At 45.1% G+C, this 16,369-nt stretch overlaps 2 protein-coding genes across 3 annotated transcripts in view; one reads left to right on the forward strand and one right to left on the reverse strand.

Moving 5' to 3' along the window:
- Window positions 1–417: 417 nt before the first annotated feature.
- Window positions 418–4,198, forward strand: plin2 (perilipin 2). Its single transcript, XM_084552458.1, has 8 exons — window positions 418–496; window positions 731–777; window positions 899–1,094; window positions 1,309–1,391; window positions 1,513–1,798; window positions 2,291–2,469; window positions 2,588–2,704; window positions 2,801–4,198. Exons 2-8 carry the CDS (start codon window positions 748–750, stop codon window positions 3,212–3,214), a joined length of 1,305 nt encoding a protein of 434 aa, XP_084408584.1. The 5' UTR covers window positions 418–496; window positions 731–747; the 3' UTR covers window positions 3,215–4,198.
- Window positions 4,199–5,958: 1,760 nt separating this feature from the next.
- The window catches only part of dennd4c (DENN/MADD domain containing 4C), a 34,578-nt gene continuing 24,167 nt past the window's right edge, over window positions 5,959–16,369 (reverse strand). Inside the window, exons 10-34 of one of the 2 annotated variants that reach the window (XM_084543646.1) lie at window positions 15,837–16,012; window positions 15,609–15,709; window positions 14,890–15,114; window positions 14,271–14,416; window positions 14,039–14,077; window positions 13,584–13,714; window positions 13,361–13,493; window positions 13,042–13,248; window positions 12,823–12,951; window positions 12,585–12,732; window positions 12,349–12,492; window positions 12,112–12,231; window positions 11,881–12,012; window positions 10,675–11,765; window positions 10,379–10,571; window positions 10,194–10,291; window positions 9,932–10,107; window positions 9,640–9,798; window positions 9,350–9,542; window positions 9,143–9,253; window positions 8,906–9,043; window positions 8,656–8,773; window positions 8,146–8,302; window positions 7,920–7,984; window positions 5,959–7,730 (exon numbers count right to left, since the gene is read on the reverse strand). In XM_084543646.1, coding sequence (XP_084399772.1) covers window positions 7,594–7,730; window positions 7,920–7,984; window positions 8,146–8,302; window positions 8,656–8,773; window positions 8,906–9,043; window positions 9,143–9,253; window positions 9,350–9,542; window positions 9,640–9,798; window positions 9,932–10,107; window positions 10,194–10,291; window positions 10,379–10,571; window positions 10,675–11,765; window positions 11,881–12,012; window positions 12,112–12,231; window positions 12,349–12,492; window positions 12,585–12,732; window positions 12,823–12,951; window positions 13,042–13,248; window positions 13,361–13,493; window positions 13,584–13,714; window positions 14,039–14,077; window positions 14,271–14,416; window positions 14,890–15,114; window positions 15,609–15,709; window positions 15,837–16,012 — 4,467 coding nt within the window. In that variant the 3' untranslated portion in view covers window positions 5,959–7,593. Of the gene's footprint in view, window positions 7,731–7,919; window positions 7,985–8,145; window positions 8,303–8,655; window positions 8,774–8,905; window positions 9,044–9,142; window positions 9,254–9,343; window positions 9,543–9,639; window positions 9,799–9,931; window positions 10,108–10,193; window positions 10,292–10,378; window positions 10,572–10,674; window positions 11,766–11,880; window positions 12,013–12,111; window positions 12,232–12,348; window positions 12,493–12,584; window positions 12,733–12,822; window positions 12,952–13,041; window positions 13,249–13,360; window positions 13,494–13,583; window positions 13,715–14,038; window positions 14,078–14,270; window positions 14,417–14,889; window positions 15,115–15,608; window positions 15,710–15,836; window positions 16,013–16,369 lie in introns of both variants that reach the window. The other variant, XM_084543645.1, reaches the window with a different exon arrangement.

A 16,369-nucleotide genomic window follows, 5' to 3' on the forward strand; every position in this document is an offset into this window, starting at 1 on the left:
TAATGGAGAAAAAGTAGCACAGGTTGAAAATACTTGAGGAAAGTTTTGAATAAATGTACTGACACTACTGATATACGACATCTGGACAAAATATAAGTAAGAAGGCATTATGTTTTGGACATTATTGCACATAACAAGAAGCTCTCATATAGCCCCTGTACTATCACTATAGGCTAACACTGTATTTTAATATAGAAAACCAATATAAAAGATGATCTATTTTATTTTGACCAAAAAAAACATGTCACTGTCTTGTGAAACCATCTGAAATCAGACCAATTAAACGTGTCACTGCGTCTCCGTGTGAGTTTATAGGAATTCCCCCGGCTTCAACTTTTACCTCTTTCACCTTTGTCCCAGAAACCTTATTGCCGCTGACGTCAAGCCGCGGCGCCAGATCTCGCGATATGTCCAGACTATAAATACAGCTGCTGTCTCGTCACCCAGCATCAGTCAACTCACTTCGAGACTTTGGAAAACACTCGTAGTACACTCGGTAAGTTATATTTATTTAAAGTTTCTTATTCTAAATAGGGTAACGGATGTTTCTGCAACATAATTTGGACATAATAAGGATATTTTGTTTTATTGTGTCGGTAAAAAGTCGGAGTACTGTATTACGGAAGTGAAAGCTTCTCTTCGTAGACTTTAGTTTGTGTGTTTCTTTTAAAAAACAAGATATTTTTGTTGTTTCCTTGAACAGAAACAATGTTTTTTTTTCTCTTTACAGGTTGTTTTTAAGGAGAAATGGCAGCAGTTGAAGTCATGTCAAATCAGGTGAGTCAAGTGGAAAGACTTGTTACTGTTTAGTAATAACCTATAAACACAAATGGGGAAAATAGTAATTTAATATGATCAGATCAAAACTAAAAAGTTAAATTGTGATCCTGTCCTGCAGAGCGTGGTGGAGCGGGTGACCAACCTCCCTCTGGTCAGTTCCACCTACACCCTGGTGTCCAGCGTGTACTCCAACACCAAGGACAACCACCCTTACATCAGGACCGTGTGCGAGGCTGCGGAGCAAGGGGTCCGCACCATCACCTCTGTGGCCCTCACCACCGCTTCACCCATCATCGACAAGCTGGAGCCTCAGAGTAAGAAGAAGCCTTAAACTTAATGTCTTATAAAACTGTAAGGATCATTACGTAATCACCAGCATGACACAGACCTTGAAACAGGAAGTTCAGGTCAGGGTGCTGACTCTTACTCATCCTGATCTTTCACCCAGTTATAATAGCAGCTTAGATTTGTGTTTATTTATTGACATTTATCTTACTAATTTACTTCCTTTTTCCCTTTTGCCTACAGTTGCCATTGCCAATGACCTGGCTTGCAAAGGTTTGGACAAGATTGAGAAAACCTTGCCAATCCTTCACCAGCCCTCTGAGCAGGTACGTTCCACTTTCACGTCCAAGTTGCTCAGTGCGGATGTGGCGTAATCTCCTGAGCTGTCAGCCGTGACCTATGTCCCGTCTTTCAAAACATTTCAAAAATGCACTCGCCTCTTGACAGATTGTTTCCAGCGCCAAGGATGTGGTAACCACCGCTAAGGATGTGGTGACAGGCACCGTGTCCGGCGCCAAGGGTACGGTCTCAGACACCCTGACCAGCGTCGTGGAGAGGACTCGGGGCGCGGTGCAGGACGGGATGGAGAAGACCAAGGCCGCCGTCAGCGGCAGCGTGAGCACGGTGATGGAGAGCAGAGTGGCACGTCTGGTCAGCAGCGGGGTGGACACGGCTCTGAGCACGTCTGAGAGTCTGGTGGAGCAGTATTTGCCTCTGACGGAGGATGAACTGGGTGAGTAATATTAAAAAAAAAAAAAAAGATTTTCTAAAGCTTAAGTTTGTTTTCTGTAACAACTTGTATCAAGGGCATTATTAACAGGCAGCTGGAGTTCGTTGTTAAGGGCACGGTCCAGTTTCCAGGAAAACAGGACTTATCGGATTATGTATTTCAGAGAATGTAATTCTGCGTTAATGGCCTGTTTCTTCCCCACAATTAAAGGAGTTGTTGTTAAAGCTGAACCGTGGTGTGCAGCAGCTCATAATAAACAGTCCTTATCATTATGTTATTGTAAACGGATCTGTTTTCAGAGAAAGACCAGTGAATGACTACATTATCCAGGCCCACTTCAAGCCCTCAGCTACTTTCACATGCGAAACACTGCAGCCCTTTTAGCAGATTTTGCACACTATGTCCGACGATGAAGAAGAACGGCACTCGTAGCGGCCTCGCGTAGTTTGCCCTCATTTTTAATAAGATGTTGTATGTTTCTCTGCCTTGTTACAGAGCTGGAGGCAAAAGCTGTGAAAGGCTTCGACAGAAACGAGCCAAGCTACTACGTCCGCCTGGGTTCCCTCTCCACCAAGCTCCGAAAGAGAGCTTACACCAAGGCCATGGCCAGAATACAAGATGGCAAGCAGCGCAGCATGGAATTCATTTCTGAGCTCAACTCCACTGTCGACCTGGTGGGTCCCCTTTACACTAATAGTACATTTTACAATAAGAATATTAAGTAAATAGGTTTGTTTAAAGCATATTGTTTGTTTTAATGCTTCGACTGAAAATAAATGTTTATTTTCCTAGATTGAATATGGCAGAAAGAATATTGAAGGTGCGAACAAGATGGTGAATAACAAGATGAGCTCCTTGGTGGCATGGAAGTCCAACAGTTCAACCCAAGAGAACGGTCACGAAGCAGAGGTAAAACCAATACAGAATGAGATGACACGCCAAGCACAATGTACACACGTCTGTTCAGGATGTTTTTAAAATCTGTTCATTATCATCTTCTTTCAGGCTATCGAGTCTCGCACCTTGGTCCTGGCACGTTCCCTCACCCAGCAGCTCCAGACCACCTGCCTGGTCCTCGTCTCCAGCCTGCAGGGCCTCCCAAACCACATCCAGCAGGAAGCGCTCTCCCTCAGCCACTCCGCCGCGCAGATGTACAACAGTTTCAGCAAGGCTAAAGTATTAGGAGACCTGCCGGACAACGCGCTGTCCACCAGCAAGGCCACGCTGGGCAGAATGAAGGATTCTCTGGACAACGTCATGGATTACCTGGTCAACAACACGCCGCTCAACTGGCTGGTGGGACCCTTCTACCCGCGGATGGCTCCCGAGCCCGCTCACAGCTCCCCGCCCTCGCAGTCACACAGGGAGGAGCCGATGGAAGTGGAGATGGAGTCACTGCATTCTCAGCAGCAGCACTGATCCATCCCAGTTTTACGTTCGGTGTTTTAAGTCGTATATTTTGCGGCAAGACGGCTTTTTAAAAACATAATGTTGAATACTCAGAGTATGTAGTTTTAAGTCAAACAGATTTTATACTTTTTATTCTAGTTTGAATCACATTCCCCCAGAATAATGTGAGATTTGTCATTTTTTTATCAGCTTGGCAAAGCGTAAACTTGTCTTTATTTACAACAAGAGCTTCATATGTATTTAATTTTATTTACATGCAGAAAAACTACTCATTTTAAAGCGATATCCACTTTAAACTTGGGGACCATTTTGAGCAGGATGTAGTTAAGATCTTTGTCACACATTCACATGACATGTTTGATTTCACCTCGCATATGCTGTACTCCATCTACACATCTCTCATCACTAAAATGTTATGCTAGTTAGCAGATATGCTGTTATAAATGTCAAGAATTCCCTTTATAAATGGTCACAAAATTAAGAAGGTATAAGCAACACTGCATCGACTATCACGTGTGATATGTAGTAACACAAATCCAGCCGTGGCTGTATTTTTGTGATATATAAAAAGGTTATGAAGTGTGTATGAAACCGAGCTGGAGCAGCATCATTGCCACAGTGGATGTTCAGGCATCTTTACACATGTTCTTTGTTCTGATAATGAAACAAACTAACCCACAATAAAAGTTGAGATGAGCTTTCTATTGCAGTACGTGTCTAATTCTGCCTCCTTAATTGCATCCTTGTACTCTACAGAAAACCTCTCAGTCAGGCTTTTCTATCAAGCTCAGGTCATGCAGGGATCCAACGCTTAGCTATTATTTATAAGGCAGACTCATATCAACGAACAGACCGGATTCATGGTCAAACTTCTCCGGCTCCGAAAATGAAATCAGTCTGGCTTCCTTTAGAGCTGCATGATGATAACAATAACACAAAGTACACGTCCTTGTGCTGTAGTTATGGTGACGTGTGCTGCAGCATTGAACAGCGCGTATCTCCAGCAGATAGGACTGACCCAGATCAACAAGACTTGCATATTAGTGCACTTAAGTTACAGCTGACAATAACATTTGCAGTTATCAGGTTCTGACGGGGTGAAGCATTGCAATAAAATGCATTCAAAAGAGGACGACTCTATACAATATCTCAAGGTTTGTTTTGTAGACCAGAGTGAGACAAGTGTCTATCAAGGCCTGTATAAAGATCAACACGCTAAACTCACAATTTCACTCTAAACTCTAATCTTATATAAAAGGATAAGTTGCTAAATGTGAACATAGTCTTTTGTGTTCCTTTTCCTACCTAAAAGTTCTAATGAGCAGGTGGAAATATTTGATCAAATTTGCAAGATTATTTTTTCATTCATTCATTTTCTGTAACTGCTTGTCCCCTGGAGGGTCACAGGGGGCTGGAGCCTATCCCAGCTGTCATTAGGTGAGAGGGGGGGGTACACCCTGGACAGGTCAAGATTATATTTGCACCAGAAAAAAAATGTACCTACCTCTAAGATACTGGACGAGAACCTTTGGACTGGTATACAATTATTTGAAGGTACCTCAAAGATAAAAGCACAAATGAGGAGTGTTAAAATTAACATTTTGTGCTAAACTTTCTAATGTGCCTTCTACAGCGTCTTGGTTTTACTGTGTTTCTGGGCTCATTGGACTCGCAAAAGACATCCAGCAAACTCCACTCACCTTCAGGATGAGACTCCCTCCTCGACCAGTGAAAATCAAGTTAAAGTTCTTCGTTGGTCTGAAAATTTAAAAGCGTGCCCATAGAAATGTAAACTACGCAAACCACTTTGAGGAAGCAACAGTCTTTCAGTTATATGTTGCTATACCTTTTGGGTAAAAGCAAAACTTAATTTTAAGGGTTGTGTTGGTGCTGCTGAAATATAGCAGGTGGATAAAGGACAAAATGTTCACCATCGGTGAAATCAAGTCATTTTGAAAGAGAAAAAAAATAAAAACATTTCGGTCACGCAGTTAAAGCGGTTGCCAAGTATAAAACTATAAAACTAGATACTTGGTAAAACTCGTAAAACATACTGCGTGGGTTACTTTCTTGGGCACAGAGCAGGTCAAATGATGCAGTCATGGGGATGATTGTTAAAGATGTCATGTCTTCTAGTTTCCAAACAAAGTGCTTCTTTCAAGATTACTGTAAATGAAGAAACTTTATTTTAAATGCAGGATTGGTACCATGGTACCAAACCATGCTATATTTATTAAGGCTAAATATCCACAAGTAGGTCATAAATAGTATCCATCTTCTTGGATGAAGTCTGTATTTTGGGTATCTACACTGTCGGGGTGTACTTTTGTCTTTCATATTTATTCAGAACAACCTTGACAGTGCTCTCGACAGACGAAAAGAAGCAACAAATTGTAGCGTGGCGACAACTTGTTCCAGCGAAATGTGGAAAACAAATTGTATCAGGCAGACGTGCAAAGCCCAGGCCTTGCCCTTTTTGTGGCAGGGCTTCCATTGGGATGCACAAAAGCACCTCTTTTTAGTTCATGGAGAAACAAGACAAGCACATGAAAGAGGAAATATGAGAATAAAACTCAGGGACTTTCAGCAAAATGTTGCATGAAGAGCAGGAGAGAGCTGGGATGAAGAAAATGGAGGACAATACAGACAATGTGACGAGAACAAAGGAGAATTTGAAGTTGACCAGAAGAAACAGAATAAGAACTCAGAGCAAGAGATTTGACAACAAATTAAACCGACTCATTTCTTTTCGATCAGTTAAACTCATTTATTGCAGCACACTTAAGTGTAGACATTCATTTCCTTTCCACAGGACGGTAAGAGATCATTTAATCTATATTTAAAAAAAAAAAAAAAAGTCTTTACATCCTCTGCCGCAAGGGGATCAAATTTACAAAGTCAGTAGAAGGTGGAATCCCTTAAGACAGATTAAAAAGGGAAAGGAGGGGTGGTTAGTCATAAAAAGTCTAAGTTAGCACACTGTCCAGTAATACAAAAATAAATAATTGAGAATTTCTTTTTGTTTTGGAGGAGGAACCGTAGTCTGCTGCTAATATCCTGATTAAGCTCACCCTCACCGTGGTTTCGGGTCAGATCTATGCAGTGCAAACGGAGCATCTCAACATTATCTAATCTGTACAGGTCAGCTCCCAAATCGGCAAACAGTTCCATCTGTATCTGCACGCCCGCTCTGTCAGCATTTAGTGGAATGTCGTGTATCAGCAGTGCTAAGCGCCAATATTCAACGTTGCTACTGTGTAAAAACCATAGAAATCATCCTGTCTGCACAGTCTGCAAGTAATATATCCACTTTGAAACTATGCTAGAGGAGGGGGCAGCCTGAACACACGTGAGAGTTATAGTCATGATAAGAACTAGCTACGTTAGCTGAACAAGTACAGTAAGTTACTGTTAAAAATTAGAATATTAAAAACACGACTGCATCGAGGAGGCTTGTCTTTCTCTGCATGAGAACATGTGTCCTGATTAAAGTGTGGGAATCAGTAGTGTGGCACCTTTTAATTTCAGATCGATGCTTTTTTTTTTTTTTTTTTAATGATCTCTGCCTCCGAATACGTGGTTACGCATGTGGTTGCTGCAGAGATCGATACCTCTGTAAGACTTGCTCTGACTGCAGGGCATCTGGAATGTCGTAAATCATTTTTTTTTTTTTAGTGACTGATCATTAGTGATTGTCCATGGCCTCCCCAATGTATACTCCCGACACATATCTACACAGACAGAGAACCCCAACGTGAGACACTTAAACAACCTGAACATTCATTAAGACTCTGATCACACCGTCATCGAGACGTGTCGCCTTAAAAAACAAAACAAAATAATAATAATAATATATATAGGCAACCCTGGCTTCAGATTTTCTCACCGAGAGAGAAATATATACAAAAACAGATGGAGTTGAGTTATAGATATTTTTTGTTGTTGAAAGAAAAGTGCACAAAGCAACAGTCGGGGTCTGTACACTGTCACAAAGAACTCACACCAAGCACTAAGCACACACGCATACACAAGAGATATGTCTACACCACAGGGGCAGTCAGTACATTCTGTACAGTGATTATTCATTCTATACACCATCTGTAAGGACAGCTCAACTAGGCTGCAGCTTTCCAAGCTTTTTTACAAAAGCAGTCCCACCTGGAGGCGGCTGCTTGGAAACCCAAGTTAAGGTTGTAAAAAAAAAAGAAAGAAAGAAAGAAAAAAAGCAGGAAATGGGCGTCTTCCGAGACGAGGGTGGAGAAGAAAAAGAAGAAGAAGAAGAAGAACAGGAAGAAGTACCATGTTTAGGGGCGATTAAAAGTTCACTTGTCTCCCCACCCTGCTGACGCACACGAGCAGTTTCTTTCTCCGCCGTGAGGCAGCCGTGTTCAGATGAAGGGGGCTCCGAAACATTTAAGGCACCACTGGACGTTGGGGCTGGGCGGGCGATCGATGCGGTGCAAAGACTTGAGCTGCTCGGCACTCAGTTCGTCGTAAGCCTGGCGGTACTCCCGGTCGAAGGCCTCTGCAGATGAGGAGAGAGGGAGGGGGGGACGCTCAGTCAGAGAAGACAGCAGGAGTCAAGGTATCTCAGGTTTTATGTTCTATTAGTAGCTTTTAGGGAATGAACAAGTGAAAATGCTTTAAAAGGCATTAAAATGCAGTGGTGCAACTTAGGAACATCCCACCCTTTTCCTTTCTAACAAACACTCACCTACGTCGATGTTCTCCCGTCCCAAGGCCACCAAAGACAGAAACAGAATTTCTCTATAGATGCTCCTGAGAGAAATTCAGAACACGCAAATGAAACGTAAGGCACGTTCATGTTGAAATGTGAAAATTAACCGCAGCTAAATATTCAGATAATAGAGAAAATGAAAGAGTGGGAACATTGAAGGCTGCATTGGGAATATCGAGAAAGGAGCCGGGACGGGGCTAACCTCTGTCGTTTGACCCCCTCTGGACGCCGTTTAATCTCTCTGAGCAGCAGGTTGATCGGCCCGTACACGTCGTTGGTCTGGATGTTGCGAACGATCGTGTTAAGGAGGGTTCGAATATCCTGGTGGTCTGTTGGAGCCAAGGTCCCCTTCTTTTCCCCTGGGAAGAAACAACGCACATAAGCACCAACGTTGGAACGTCTTTATGCTTTTCTTTTAACAATGAGCTCTGACGCCCGTTGGTCAGCAATGATACCGCAACAAATTTATCCAAATTTAACAAGCCCTCAGGAAATTTTAAATTATTGTTGGGATAAATTAATTTATATAATTTTGTCTTTTAAAGCAAGTTACAAAAGTGGACCAAAGTCAGTATGCGTAGGATTTGACAACGGTTGACTTTGGTGCCCTCTAGTGGTCGGTGTAGTTTTCTACAAAACAAAAGACCCAGACTAAATGTGCATATTTTTGAGGATTTTTGTCGGCTTGACGTGTGTCTGTGTGCATACTCACACAAAGACCTCCAGAGCAGATAAAGTGGCTCTCCGGGTTCCTGGTGCAGGTTGATGTTGTCCCACAGCAGCTGTACATATACCTGCTTACTGTCCTGAGTCAGTGATGTCAGGGGCAGCTGCAACAAAGACGACGTGTTATTGCCAATGCGGTACAATCTCAAGTGCGTCAACATGAGGAATACTTAAAGACTGAGAAGACAAAAGGTTGAAAAACCATCCTACAGACAGACAGCATGTGGGCATCTAACCTGTACTCCATTGTTGCAGTGTTCGGAGGTAAGGATGAGACCAGGCAGGTGAGTGTGCAGGTCCAGGCGGCGGAAATACCACACCAGGTTCCAGAAAATGATTGGATGCTGGCTAAGGAACTTGTGAGTGTAGATCACCTGGATAGATAAAGGTCAGAGGTTGGACCGTACAGGATACTGTGTCTCTAGCAGATGTTGGCCATACAAGCAGACTTAGAATTAATCGGATGTGAGTACCTGATCTCCCTCATTCTCCAAAAGGGTCTCCAGCTCCTTGCGCAGGACCAAGGGGCTGAGATAGGGCACAGACACAGGCTTGGGATTTGGACGTTTTGTTCCCATGCCATCCTGAAAAACACACAGAATATTCAACATTAACTCCACTGGTTTCCTGGTGAAATCCTCAGCGACAGCTTTGAGAGAGTAAAGGAGACTGACCGACACCTCTTGCAGGCTACAGGGCAGGCTGGTGGTGGAGATGCCATGTCCAGGTCTCTGGGAGTAGTCCAGGCTCTGCAGGGGTCCTCCAACACTGTTGCTGCGTGTAAGTGAAGTCCCACTGCATCTCTGCTGATTCCCTGCTGCCTTGTGCTCCAGGAGACCCAGGGGGTCCGACTGTACCGGCTCTGGAACCAGACTGGCAACACAACGAGCAAAGAGCAGTCAGGAAGAGGTCCGGATGGATAAATGAATTCATCTCTTTAGGGTTAAAGGTGATTAATGTGAGGTCGTACCTCTTCTGTGCTCCAGGATGATTATCCTGAGTCTCACTAGATTCCTCCTCTGGGAAAGTGATAAGGTCTGGTGTTTTAATGTCAACTGAGCTGCTAGGTGTGGGCTGAGTACTAGTGCTGTGGATGCTATCTCCCGAGGCACTGGGATTCATGTAAAACCTGAAAAGGAAAAAAAGCACAGAATAAGCTCAAGGAAACTGCATTACTCTAAGATTTATGAATCACTGTTAAACAAGGACACGAGAAATGTGCAGTAGCTCAAGCACTTAATACCAAGACAGCAGATTCCTACCCGGTCACTGTGCGTAAGTCATGAAACTCGATGTGCAACAAGGGAAGAAAGGCCGTGCGGCAGAAAGGACAGTTGGTATTGAGGTTGGAGTCATCAGCCGTCCAACCCGCCATGATCTCCTCGTCGTACACCAGAGCTTCACAGGAGCGGCACTGGGAGCAACTGGACATCAGCACCTGCTCGCAGGGAAAACCAGTCAGGAGTTAATCCGATGTACCTGTGTGCAGGCAAGGGTTATTTGAGAATCTACAGTATGTCTGACCTCCAGTGCGCAGTTCTGGTAGATGCTCGAGGAGGAGGCGTGATGCGAGGAGCTTTGCTCAGAGTCGAGACCCCTGCCGGCTCGCCCTGGAGTTGGGTCTGCACGCAGAGACAATAACAATCCTGACAGTTTATACCAACAGGCCTGCTGATCCCGCATGAGAAAACTAGCAAGTGAGCACTTACGTGTCTGGTGGGTCCCTCTGCCTGTGTCGCTGCTGCCACTGCTGCTCCCCAAGCTGGTGCAGCTTTGGTTTAGACCATTAGCCACCAGACCAGGGATGGTCCTTCTCTCAGGACTGTCATCCAAGTCATGTGAAGACAGCAGGTTTTCATCCAGACGGGCTGGGAAGCCACCACCACCCTGAGCTTGTTCATCCTGCAGAGTAAAGTTAATTTTGGATGCGTCAAAACAAAGCAGCAGATGAGCCGTGGGGTAAATATATATATATATGTTCGGACTGATCCTTATCGACACTCACCTCATCATCTGAGTAAGAGTAAGCTGACGCTACTGCCCCCCAGACTTTGCTGGCCACATTCGCCGCCTGCTTCATGCTCGACTTAAGCACGTCGATTTTAGGTCCCGACAAGAGCGTGTCCATTTTGATGCCGGAAATTGTGTTAATGACGGAGCCTAGTGATCCTCCTTGAGAGGACTTGACCAGCGCCGTCAGTGAGGACGACCTCGCTGCCGGGCTGGCTGTAGTGCTTGCAGATGTCTTAGACTTTACTGCAAAAGTCTTGGAACGAGTAACAGTGTGGGGGCTGCGTTTGGGCGTGTCGCCCGGCGAGCTAGTCGGAGTTTTGACAGGGGGGACTGGGAGGCTGGATCTCCGCTCTAGAGGCTGTTTGGGCTGAGGGGCGTCAGTGGAGTCTCCCTGGGACTGCTGGAGCTCCATGCTGGAGGATTTAGGCCCCATTGGGCTTCTCAGGCTCATGTACATTTCGATCTCCTCGGCCAGGTTACGGGACACCACGGCAGGCACGGCATGTGGCGGCTCCTGGCTCGTAACGGAGGCCGACTCGTCTGTCTCCGACACCAGGCGGGAAAGTGGGTCAGCGCCGACCTCCACGTCTGCCCTCTCCAGGATCGCTCCGCGCGCTCCCAACTCATCCTCTTGTGTCTCCGTGTGCTTCCTCTCTCGCTTCTCCATATTTACCTCAGTCCCTTTCACCTCTTTATCATCTCCCTTCCTTTCTTCCGGCGCTCTAGGGTCCTCTTCCTCCGGCAGCGTCCTAAGCGTCAAGCCCTGATCATCTTCAGGCTCTTCCTCCAAGTCTTTAAAAAGAGTTTTGGACGCACTGTTAGGGGGTGGACTTTGACCCGCAGAGAGAGCTGCCGCTAGAATACGAGCGTCGGCGCCCATTTTGCTGGCCATGTGGTCGACGCCTTTCTCCAAGAGCATTCCTGCACGGGTCTCAGCGCTGAAGCTGCAGCTGCGTTCAGAAAAGGACTTCTGCCGCTGCGCTTGAGGCTGGTTCGCTACATCAACGGACGGCAGAGAGGCATCCTCATCGCACAGTGACACGCTCTCGTTCTGACTGTGTCTCCTGAACAGCTTCCCTGTACCTGCAGAATGCATCCAGATAATACAGAGGTTTTTCTCTTGAATTCAGCATGGCAAACGTTAAACTTGTGGTTGCAGAGTTTAAAGTGGTCAACTTGTGTTTTGTGTTGTTCTCACCGGTTTCCCTGCTGCCATCGAAGCTCCCTGTGGACAGTTTAACAATACTGGGTACAGACGGAAGTGCATTGACAGGACTGGGGGGCTCTGCCACGGCCACCGCACTGTCCACCGAGCTAGCAATGTCACCTCCTGTTTACAAAGAATGCAAACAGTACATGGAGCTCAGACACAATGCAGAACCAGAAGAATGTAATCTTTGGTAGCATGTGATGTTTTGGATTTTCTTACCATTATGCTGTGCTTTGGCATTGCTCCTCTCGTCAGCTGAAGGTACAGCTGTATGTGAAGGATCGGCCAGTTCCTGATGCAACTCATCCTTGGAGCCGTAGCCTTGATCAGACTGCCTTCCTGTGAATCACAAAATCACACAGACCAGAATGTAATCCCAGATATATTCAGTTTAAAAGAGGATTGTTTTGCTTTAACTTTAAGGGCTTGAGACCTGCAGCTTTGGGGAGTCAGTACCTGCGTGGCTGTCCGTTCCGTCTCCTGTGTCGTGGCTGGGGGCGAACAGATTATGTTCCACTCCGTTGACCTCGCTCGAGCTGTCAGCACTTCCGTGACTCAAGCGGTCGGCGTCAGTGACTGCTGACCCACCTACTGATGCAGCTGGAGAGGGACACAGAGGGAAGAGTGAGAAACACAGGAAGCAAAGTGAGGAGAGAACTCAGTGTGCGGCCACCGTGCTTTTCCTTTCACACCTGTGGTCGCTAGGGCGGATCCCTTCTTGGAAGATGCGCGTTTTGGAGCATGTTTGAACTGGGTCACACCACGGAGCACGTTACGCAACTTGGTCCACATGAAGAGGCCGCTACGGTTCCGGCTTGGCCACGGACTCTCTAACACAGCCTGCCACGGAGCAGAGACATGTTTTTTGGTGTAAATGTTTAAGAAATGCTGTCTTTAAATCAGAACTAAATGATCAGCAACATGTGTAACCTTATTGTAGTATCCATATGTGATGGCATTGGGATGTACGCCAGCTTTCTTCATCTCAACCAGGACTCTCACAGCCATAACAGGAAGACCCCACACACCACAGAGCTGCATCACCACTCTGTAGCACACCTGAAAGACAGACATGTATTTGATATTGTTTAGAAAAATCCAAACACAAAAAAAAACTCTAAAATGTATTCATACACACTGTGGCCGTACCTCATCCAGCACCTCCACCTCAGTGGTCCTCATCTTCAGTAGGACGTTGTAGCCCTGATGCATGGCCCTGGTTTTAGACTTAGCCAGCCGCACAGCTGCTGGCAGGCAGATGAACCACAGGCTGTAGCAGTGACTGAACAGACAGCGGGCCCATAGCGGTGGGTTGGGGTAAAAACGTTTTGCCATCTTGTAGGCTAGCTTGATTTCCTGTTGGATTAGTCAGACATTTAAAGATTTATTAACACCACAAATGAGTTGATGCGCACATTTACTTACTAGAGACGCTAAAACAGCTTGCCCAAAAGTAGCATGTACACACCTGCTTTGTCCTCTTTGCGAGTAGTGCAGGGCTGCTGGACAGACTGGCCCCTGCTGCTCTGGTACTAATCGCTGGACGCAACTCTTTAGGACGGTCAAACAGATCCACCTGCAGCTTAGGGAAACCTTTATACCTGCAGAATGCAAAATAAGATCAGTGTAAAGTCACACGAGTGCTCAGATGTTTTGCTCTTCTCACCTAAAAAAAAAAAAAAAAACCTTACGTGTATCGAGGAGCGGGTTCAGTTCCATCACAAACCGGAGGTTCAGGGGGCATGACGAAGACCGTGTGCTCGCTCTTTTGAGACTCATCCAACTCCAGCAATCTTGTATCCTCAGATGACTCTCCTTCAACCTGCAGCAAGAATCAAATCCAAATTCTTAAAAAAAAAAAACACTCAGCATGTAATTATGTAATTTCCTGTCTGATGGCAGGAAGTAAACAACTACAGGCATGTTCCAATCTGCAATGCTTCTCTAGTCAGGCAGTAAAACATGTTTATATGATTGTGGTTAAGATTTTAGGGGTAGAAGAAAAGCAGGAAACGTCCATGCCCCTTGCAGAATACATAACGGAGAAAACTAAAACTTATTTATCTTTTACTGTTAGTCACAAACATCAAACATGGTGGGGGAAAAAAGCGGTGTGAGGAAACGTGATTACAGTGTAAGCAATTACCTTGGTGCCCTTGTCGGTGATTTTATCAGAGGGAAAAAGCTGCGAGAAGAGGAAAGAAAGCAGAGGGAACAGAATGAACCAGAGGAAATTTAGGCTTCCTTAGTCTCCCAGCGAATGAATGCTATTTTGCCAATAAACCAATGTTAAACAAAGGCATGTTCCTGAAGGAAACCACCGGTGGAAGAGAGAAACAAAAACACCAAAAGCCTGCTGACGCTGGGTCGGTAATCACCTTCTCGACGCAGTCATCAAAAAAGGCTAGGCCAGTGTCCTTGTCACTGACAAAGGTGCACTCCTCGATGAAGCGGATGAATATCTGAGTCTTGGTGAGCTGGGAGTAGAACTTCTGGTGGGCCCGGTCCCTGCTTTTGAGAAACCCTACAGGAAGGAAAGGAGAGATTATAATAATCTATTTATTATTATAAGTTAATTATATTAACTTAAAATAAGAAACACACAAAACAAACCTTGAACTTTTGTCCTTACTGTGAGTACGATTAAATCAAACGTGTGTCGCTATTCGGATGTGTTAAAAGGCGTTAAAATAGGCACAGTTGAGCGTCCTTCACTGATCTAAAATTGATCTGCAAGAGTGAAGCTAAATGGAACCAGTTTCCCAGCAACAAGCATTAGTATATTTCTATCACAGATGACGAGAAAAGTGACAGATATCTAAAAACACCTTCATAAAGCGATAGCTGAGATGCTCCTTGAAATAGACGTGACCATAAAAGAATGTGTCGCGTGTAGCATCTCCAATATGAGGTGTAAATTATGCACAGGTTACAAAGCCTTGAGGTTATCAACAAATCCATATCATCGGGCCGCGCATAAACAAACTCCGCGTTTACCTTGCAGGTCGTAGAGGGAGTCTGCCGCCGTGGCCTTCTCAGAGGGCGCCTGGGTGATGGGTTTGAGGTAGGAGCGGTAGCCCTTCAGGATGGAGGCCATGAAACGGAGGAAGGCCTCTTGGATTTCCATCTCCAGGGCCGTCTTTTTCTTGTGCCAGGTGAAGTCCGCCTCGATGGGGGTCATGTCCACCGCCGAGCCTTCCTGTGCCATTTGGCGTACTGACACTAAAACACACACACACACACACACACACACACAAAAATGGGTGATTTTAAGTTTGAACGTTTTCATTTTACACACACACACACCTCGAGGAGAAGTTATGATGTTAGCTTTGTTAGCGGCAGTTTGCTAGCTAAGATATTTCAGAGCTGATACAGACATATAGCGGTATAAAGTGCAGTCTATGAATAATGTGCACTAACTAAAGCCTGGTATTAAGTTTGTTTAGCTTGCAGTGTTTTCAGTTGAACTAGTTAGACACCATCCTCCCTCACTGCTTTTTTCTTTTTAACTAACTAGTCTGTGACTCAATTTTTACAGTGATGGGCCTCCATGTTTTACAATGGCGGACAAATAACATGAGTCCTGTAATGTTCTGATGATGATTTAGTTCTGTGTCTATTGTGTCCACTTCCTGTCAATCCATTTTCATCTTTAGACCAGCAGGTGACTGGCTGAGGCTTTGGTGTAAGGAGCAGTAGGATGCAGTTTGTACCAGTGGCCAGCTGGTGGTGCAAGTTGCTTAGTGAGTTAATGAGACTCTTGCAGGGCTTCTTTGGGAGGTTCTTCCAGTTGCTGTGTCTCTTCTCGTCAGACCTGCATTCACACAATACCTCAAAGTTAGTTAGCTGGAAGTAACAGGGCAGAAAAAAACACAACGGGGGTCACCGTTTAACAAATGTGCTGGTTGAAAATATACAGAACATTCAAAAGAACAGCATACAGGTAGATAGTGTTGGTGTCCAGGTCCACACAGACAACATCTGGCGGCGGGTCATAAAGGTCAAAGTAGCGGGAGTCCACACCCACTATGAACGGACACGGGGCGTTGAGAACGCCTGCTAGAGAGAGTGGGCACAGGGGGATGTAGGGACACTGCCACTGGAACGGGAAAATCATCTGAAGAGATGCAAGAGCAGAAAATGGGGATTACGACCACACAAGGCAAAATGAGGAGGACAGGAGCTGAAAAGAGTTTAAGTACGACTCTATAAAAGTTTTATTTTTTTAATGGTTTACCTCTTGAGAATATATCTAGATCAGACGCCAGATTTAAATCGTTGTAGCTGAGCCAGATATCAGGGGTCACACTTGCAAAACGCGATGCTCTTGTTTGATTTATTTTGTTCCGACGCAACGAGGGATTTTTGAGGATTGTGACATCCCGTATATTCAAAGGGACGTGGCTAAATTTTGCTTATGAAGTTGGAGAATAAACACCTTATCTCAGAAAAACAAATAGGTCAAAACCATGGG

The sequence above is a fragment of the Chelon labrosus genome (genome assembly GCF_963514085.1).
Source record: "Chelon labrosus genome assembly, chromosome: 1".
In the NCBI taxonomy this organism is placed as follows: Eukaryota; Metazoa; Chordata; class Actinopteri; order Mugiliformes; family Mugilidae; genus Chelon; species Chelon labrosus.

Excerpts from the sequence above, each read along its gene's own strand:
- plin2 (XM_084552458.1), top strand. The coding sequence starts at position 748 with ATGGCAGCAGTTGAAGTCATGTCAAATCAG. Across the intron at positions 778-898 it reads TTGAAGTCATGTCAAATCAG|AGCGTGGTGGAGCGGGTGAC; the intron begins GTGAGTCAAGTG and ends CCTGTCCTGCAG. Across the intron at positions 2,470-2,587 it reads TCAACTCCACTGTCGACCTG|ATTGAATATGGCAGAAAGAA; the intron begins GTGGGTCCCCTT and ends TTATTTTCCTAG.